The sequence below is a fragment of the Equus quagga genome, chromosome 8 (assembly GCF_021613505.1).
Source record: "Equus quagga isolate Etosha38 chromosome 8, UCLA_HA_Equagga_1.0, whole genome shotgun sequence".
In the NCBI taxonomy this organism is placed as follows: domain Eukaryota; kingdom Metazoa; phylum Chordata; class Mammalia; order Perissodactyla; family Equidae; genus Equus; species Equus quagga.
In genome coordinates, this window is record NC_060274.1 from 125,724,814 (window position 1) to 125,732,760 (window position 7,947).

General features: G+C 47.5%; 1 protein-coding gene across 2 annotated transcripts in view; it reads right to left on the reverse strand.

Annotated features, from left to right (window-relative positions):
• Positions 1-723, reverse strand: part of ZNF746 (zinc finger protein 746) — a 25,022-nt gene extending 24,299 nt beyond the window's left edge. The window contains exon 1 of one of the 2 annotated variants that reach the window (XM_046670197.1): positions 294-723. In XM_046670197.1, coding sequence (XP_046526153.1) covers positions 294-344 — 51 coding nt within the window. In that variant the 5' untranslated portion in view covers positions 345-723. The remainder of the gene's footprint in view (positions 1-293) is intronic. The other variant, XM_046670195.1, reaches the window with a different exon arrangement.
• Between the last annotated feature and the right edge of the window lie 7,224 nt (positions 724-7,947).

Consider the following 7,947-nt stretch of genomic DNA (forward strand, 5'->3'; position numbering starts at 1 on the left):
ACCCCAACACCCCGACCCCCCGACTCCCCGGCCCACCTGCCCACCTGACCCCGACCCCCTGGCCCCTGGCCCGCCTGATCCCCCGACCTCCCGAACCCAGCCCACCTGACCCCGACACCCCAGCCCCCGCCCCCTAGGCCCACCTGAGCCCCCGACCCCCCGACCCACCAGCCCACCGGCCCACAGCCGGGCGCGCTGAGTCACCGCCCGGACCCCGCGCCCTACCCGCCTCCGGCCGCGCCTCACGACCGCCTCGGGCTTTGGACCCCCGGCGCCCCGAGGGCCTCGGTTACCAAAAAGAATCTCCCTGCTCCAGGGACCAGCCCAGCGCCCCCGGTGACCATGGCGACGGCGGCCGCTCCCCCTGCGAGCCCCAGGAGACCCGCACCCCGACCCCAAGGGCACCGCCACGTCGCCTCTGCAGCTTCAGGTCCCGCCAGGCGATACGGGCTTCTTATGTGTTTCGTACTTATTTGGACGGCTGTAGCTCACGTCTACCTTTGGTCTGAAATGGAAAAAATTCTTCCAACGATAGGAATATAGTTCGGTAAATGCTGGTAGGCAGCCACTTAGAACTTTCTGTGACGTGTTCATTACTTATAAAAAATGAATTTTAATGGAATGAGCAATGGAACAGAATACCATCATTTAAAATTATTTTGGTGAAGAACTTGGTATGGGAAGATGTTTATGATATTTTAAGAGAAGCCTGTCCAGATCCCACTTTTATTTTGACGATGAATATACAGATATATGTATATAAAGACAAGTTTGGAGGCATATAGTGTAAGTACTTTAACAGTGAGACCACGGGCCATTTGTACACATTTTCTAACTTAAAAAAAATTAAAACTCTGTAATAACAACAATAATGTTTTATAATATTTTGTAATAACAAGAATAGTATTTTTAAACAAGGAGAGAAAAAATAATAAATAAATTGAAAAAATTTCTCAAGAGGCGAACTGGAGCGGAGGAGGGCAGGAGCCTTTGAATGGGGCCCCCATGTGGTCACGAAGATGCGTTTCCTTTCAGAAGTTCCTCTGCTACGTGGAACTCTTTCTTCGAGAGGGGGAACCGGTGCACCCAGTGCTCCAGACTTTTGGGCTTGGGATCTAGCGGCCGGTCCTAACATGCCCGTTGTTTCTCTTCATCAACCTGGGCCGAAGGGACAGCCGGGGGTCATCTGCATGCATCCTTCTTTGTGTATGGACCTGGACTCTCCCCAGGAGTGGAGGGGGAGACGCTTGACTCAGACTGTTTGGGGAGGTCTGTTCCCTTCACCTCCTTTTCTGCTCCTCATTTCTTTCTTTACCTCATTTCTGGTGCTCCCCGGCTCTCAGGGATTGCCCCTCAATGGGCGGGCGAAGGGATTTCCATTTTGGAGCTCCTGGCATCCTTTTGCCTCTTGGAGTAGGTCCCTCAGAGGGTAAAGTTGAGCCACTTACTACAGAAGAATGTTCCAGAATCTGCCCTGAGGTCCTTTTCCTGTCTTTTCCCTCTAACTCTTCTACGTGAATCTTTCCCTTCCCAAATAACACATTCCCTGTGTCAGAGCGGATCCCTGTTTGGTGGACCTGAAGCTTGTATAATTGGGGGAATATTATTAAGAAAAAAACTTCACAAAATTACAAATTTACAAGTAGGTACAGAGCTGGTACAAGGAGGTACTCTGAAGCTTAAGCTTCATTAGCTTCATGGTAAAGTCCTTGATTTAAAAAAGAAGCCATCAGAACACATCCAGGCCTTGGGTAGGTTGGGACTTGTGCACTGGGGGTATCGTGGGAGGAACGGGGTCGGGGTCCTGAAGGTTCTGCCATTAACTGGTCAAGGTCCTGGGGCGGTCAGCCGGCCTCTAAGGGCTCTCCTTGCTCAGATGTACAATGAGGAGATTGGCTTAGGCTATTCTGTAAACTTTCCTGGGTCTGCCCTTCCTTTCACCACCAATTTGCTTTGACACTGGACCCAGTTGAAGACCTCTGCCTCCACTCTCATTGCGGCCTGTTTGCTGGTGGCTCTGCACGATAGCTCGCTTATGTTCTCATGACCCCGTGCGTTGGTCAGTCCTTTTCATGTTGCCCGGAAGAGCTGCTCTTGGATTACGTTAGAGAAGGGGGCTTGTTCCTGTCCAAGGGAACAGAGGTGTTAAGTCCATGACGACATGGCCCCTCAGGGTCCCAGTGGTTCCGTGGTGGGATGCATTACATGCCTCGTGGAGGATGTGAGCAGCGTGTACCTGGGCTTACGTGACCATCGTGTCCCTCGAATGAATTCTTCCCAGGAGAGAGGATCCGATTGGGTCGGGTCTTACATCCAACAGGCACTGGCCCTTTTGAGCAGAGTTGAAAGCCAAGGCCCCCAGAGGTGGCTGGAGGCCAGAACAGCGCTGTTAGGTTAGGTTACTGTGCACATGGCGAAAATTGTCAGCAGCTTTATGTGGAGGGAACTGCCCTGGATTACTTTCCTCCAAAGGGAGTTGTGGGCGTGAGAAACCTTTAAATGTCGGGCCTCTTTCAATACATGCCCTTATCACCTGCTCCACCCCTTTGTGCTGGGTACTCCTCTGGGCAAGGACCATGACTCGCTCATCCTTGCGTTCCCCGAGATTGGCATACTGCCTTGCACACCACTTGGGAGATGTGTGCGTGTGTGTGCACAGGTGTGAGTGGGGCCTACACCAGTCACGGTCCTGATGGGGAGACTTCCCGGAAGGATGTGTGCGGGAGGGATTGAGAGGGATGAGGGGTCAGTCAGGAGGCCACTGCCAGCGTCCAAGCCCGAGGTGAGCAAAGGTCTGTCCAAATATGGCAGGAGGGGGACAGAAAGGAAGGAACGGAACAGAGATCTGTAAAGGGTATGCAGTAGGAGGCAGTAACCAGCCGCAGGTGTAGTTTATGTGAAAGGGATTCCAGGGCAGGTCCTGTGTCTGAACGGAGGCAGCGTGCATCTGCGACAGAAATAAAGTGGTCGGAAATAGAGCCGGTTTTCAGGAACGTGATTTTTAAAAATTCAACTTTTGGTATATGCCAGGGCCATTTCCAGGTAGAAATGACCTATCCCAGCAGGTTTTCAGACCAGCTCCATCATGGTCTCTGGCGAATCTTGTGAAGCATATAGTTTTCTGGATTCCATCCCAAAGCTACTGAATCAAAATCTCTAGGGATGGGCCCTGAGGACTGTGGGGAAGACTTTTTTAAAAGAAGGTTTGTTTTTAACAAGCTCCTAGTAGGGCTTGGGGGTGGGGCGGGGGTGGGGCTCTGATGCACAGCCAAGTTTGCGAAACCATGACTCCTCCAACCTTTCACATAAGACGAGCATCCCTGGGAGCTGACCCTCCACCGTCTGTTTGCAAAAAGAACGAAAGCAACGCCCACCTTGGGTTGATATTCAAGACCTCTCATAGCCTTTCCCTTCGTTTCCAGCTTTTTGGCTCAGTCTGTCCAGATATGTTGTAAACTGGCTTGAGAATCTCCACTTCTGTGCCTTTCCTCACATCTGTCCCCTCCTCTAACCACCTCAAGCCCCATATCTTTCCCAGCTCACACCCGCATCGTTCCACCAAGCCGCTCCATCCCAATCAAGCCTGCAGCCAACTCTGCCCTGGCCAAACTCATAACTTTTAATATTGGTACCATTCATTTGACACTTAGAGAAAAATTATAACACAAGGTAGTAGTATCCTAACTCACCTCATAGATGATAAGATGATAGATGCTAAGTTTCTTAGAGCAGGGGCTATGTCTTAGTCCTCTTCTCTCCCCTACAGGGTCTGATACAGGGTGGGTTTACAGAGAATAATTACTTAGTACAAATCTTAACTGATTGTTCTATGTGGTGTGATGAACTGTGATCCCAAGAATCCATCAGTTTCCTCTGGTCCATTACCACTGCCACCCCCGCCTCCTCCACTCTCCTAGAAAAACCCACAGTGGGTGGTCACTGAGCATCTGCAGCTCACCCAGAAGGAGCCTGGGGAGGCTGGTGAACATGAGACCGCATGTGAACCCAGGGGATCGGAGAGGCCTGAAGCGTGTGGTTCAGACTGTTCAGATGTAGGGGCTGCTGACCCAGGAGCCCCTGCGGGTACTTCTTATGCTTGGGCAGGTACAGCAGTGTGCACAGACCTCGACTTTTCTGGCTGCTCCCTTAGGTCTGAGGTTTCCCCTCAGGATCAGGCACACAGCCGAGGTTTGTTCCTAGGACTTTCAAAAAGCTTGTGGTGGTCATTACTGTAGTTCTCTGAATATTTCCCGTTGGCTTTCCCTGAGGGCACGTGGCTGGTTGGGTTGGGCCATGAGACAAATTCTGGCCAATGAGTTGCCATTTCTGGGCTAAGCATTTAATTAAAGGTTGTGGCCCTCCAAGGGTCTCACTCCCTCTACTGTGGTGACCAGCAATATTTGGGAATTAGCCTGCATCCTGGAGGGAGGAGAGGTTGAATCGGAGTCCCAGCCAACCCCTAACCAGCATGTAGCAGGAGCACGAAACAACTTTTGCTGTAAGAAGCCCCGTGATTTGGGGGTTAATTGTTACCACAGCTTAACCCAGCTTATCCTCACTGGTACCAAGGCTGGGTGAAGGTTGACCTGGCACTGGGGCAGGTGTCCTTGGTTCCAGGTGGTGTCTGTTGTCACACACAAGCCTTTCTCACACCAAGAGAAAGAAGGCTCTGTCTGAGGGCTCCACAGAGGATGATGCCCTGCAGCTCTTAGAGTGGCGAAGAGCTGGAGAACCTGCAGCTAGCTCTGGAGTGCCTCCACAGGGCCAGCGCCAGGCCCCTTCCTAGAAGCCCTCAGGGAAAGCTGCAGAAGGAGGCTGCTTCTCGGGGCCTTGGCTCAGAGGAGCTATGTCCTGTCCAGCTTTTCTGCCGGGAAGCCCTGCAAGTCTCTAGAAGTGGCTGGCTGTGGACCAGCGCCTCACAAACATTCGACACCACAGAACTCAAGGACAGAGACAAGAGAGTGTGTCTTGTGGGTCCAGATGCTGCCTGAAGTGGCCCTCAGCGAGCCAGAAGTTGCATCGGGTTGTCACACTTTAACGATCCACGTAAATCTTGTAGTCCCTTTATAACACTTCCATGCTTATTTGAATTTTAAAAGATTGTTTTGACTTATGAACCACTGAAAAAGGTTGATGATTCGATGCTTCAAGACCTTTCTCTTGCTCCCACACCCCTCGTCACTCTGGGCCCTCCTCCTAGGGGAGTCCGTGCCTCAGTCCGAGAAGCACAGCGCCAGGGGGTCTCAGGTGTGGCTGAGTTTCCACTGTGAGGACATCACCCTCAGCTAACCTAGGGGGAAGCTCCTGATCTGGCTTTAGACAGCCAGGGGCAAGGTGGGAGTGTGGCAAATGTGTGGAGGAAGTTTCAGGGCCCTGCCATCCATGATTGCCCTTCATGCTCTCTAGAACCTTCCATAGACTCAGTCATTCTCATATGCTGATGTCCAAACTAGCCTACCCTGAGCATGTCAGCGACTGATAACAGCTTAGAGTCACCCATCCCAGGGCCCCAACATCTTCTCTAGGCCAGATCTTTGAGCCTCAGGAATGAAGGATTAAACCCCAGGGCATTTCAGGCTCCCTCAGCAGAGGGAAATACTCTGGGCCTGGATTCTCCAGGGCAGAAGTAAGGTCATCTTGAGCCAGTAAAGATGAGGACGACAGCGAAAGAACATAAGTGGGTCTTACCTTAAGCAAACTCCAAATGTAAAAAAAAATCCAGACACACAAAACAAGCATGAGAATTTGTTTTCAGATGTATTTTTAAAAATTCCATAACTAAAGTTATGGAATTTCCCCATAACTAAGTTCTCCACAGCTTTTCAAAATAGTGTTTTCGTGGCAAAAATAAGATTTCTCACCACGTCCATTCAGGAACACCTACTGTGCAGAACATGGCCCACCTCAGGAATGATATTATTAATTATAATAGAAACAACTTATTACTCAGATTCTGACTCATATTTACAAAATATTTTAAAGTTTTATAAGGCTAATTCCTGAAGTCATCAATTTTTGATTACCTCCTAATGAATACAGAACTGCCCATGGTTTTCAAGGGAAGCCTGTCTCATCAAAGCCTAGTCAGGTGAAATTAGGAATATTTTATAGGGACACTGAATCCTTTCTGGCTTGGTTAGAGACAAAACCACTCAGTGAAAATTAGTCAACAAGTCCATATTGAGTACCTACGAGGTCCTCAACCTCGTGCTGGACATGAAGAGTATGTAATAAAGGTGAACACATCTTCTAAACAAAACACCCAGACTTCTTAGTATAACAAAGGATTTTTATGCCATTTACTTGTGCTAAGGGATAGTCTGGGAGATGTAATTTGAACACCCTAAATAGAAAAATCTGGGACAATTTATAGATTCATCAAGATATAAGAGAATATCTGAAATTATAACTGTCCTAGGACAACAAGTGTGAAAATTCATTTGTTCAACAAAAACTCCTCTGGGTCAAGCATCATGATGAAAGATACAGTTGTTGCTTCAAGGAGCTCAGGGTCTGGCGGGAGATGGACTTGCAAACCAGCGATGACAAGGGCATGAGTGTGAAAACAACATTCAGGAGAAGGAAGAAGTGCTAAGTCTTGCCTGGGAGTCAGACAAGGCTTCTCAAAACATGCAACTTGAACTGGACAGGGAAGGGTCAGTAGGCATTTGCTGGGCAGACAAGGTGGGGCAAGGAACATTCCAGACAGGAATCAGAATGTCTGAAGCATGGGGGAATGGGAAATGAGACAATACACTTCTAAATAACTCATAGATATTAGACAATACTTCGAAATGAATGATAATGAAAACAGAACATACACAAAGTTTGCGTGTTACAGCTCAAATCATACTTGGAAATTTAAATCCTTACATCCACACATTAGAAAAATCAATAATACTAGTAACCATTTCAAGAAATTAGAAAAAGAACAACAAATTAAACCCAAAGAATGTAGACGGAAGGAGATAATAAAGATAAGAACAGAAAACAAATGTTCATAGACAGGATCAACAAAGCCAACGCTGGTCCGTGAAAAAGCTAATGAAATTGATAAGCCATGAGCATGACTGATCAAGAGAAAAAGAAATACGCCACACAGAGGTAATATGAGGAATGAGAGAGGAGAGAGCACTTCACATCCTGGAGACATCAAAGAGACAAAAGAGGAATTATGAACTTGATGTCAAGAAATCTGAAAAATCAGATGTAATTTTCAAGGAAAATGTCAAATTCCTTGAAAAACATAATTTATTAAAACTGACCAAGAAGAAATAGAAAATTGAATGCTTTTATGTCTGTTAAATAGACTCTATAACTAGAAACCTTCCCAGAAGGAAAACATCAGGCTCTGTTGGCTTCACTGGTGAATTCTTCCAAATACGTAAGGAAAAAGTAATACTAATCTTATATACAATCTTCCAGAGAATTAGAAAAATAGGGAGTATATCCCAACGTATTTTATGAGGCCAATGTATCATTGATATTAAAACCTGAAAAGACAAGCGAGGAATATTACAGGCCAATCTCTCTCATGAGCTAGGTGAATCCAGCAGTATCTGAAAGGATAAAACATCGTGACTAATCAGATTTATTCTAGGAATTCAAGGTTGATTTAACATTTGAAAATCAGTTAATGTAATTCATCACATTAATAGAATAAAAGAGGAGAATCATATAATCATCTCAATAGACGCAGAAATAGCATTTGAAAAATTCAACATCTGTTCATGATAAAAACTCTTAGCATCCTATTCATGGACGTCCTGTGGCTACTGGAACAAATAACCACAGACGCGGGGGCTTTAAACAGCACACATCTATTATTTTACACTTCTGTAGGCCAGGAGTCCAGAAGCAGTTTCACTGGGCGAACATCAAGGTGGCAGCAGGGCTTCGCTGCCTGCAGAGGCCCTAGAGGAGAATCCATTCCCTGCTTTTGCCAGC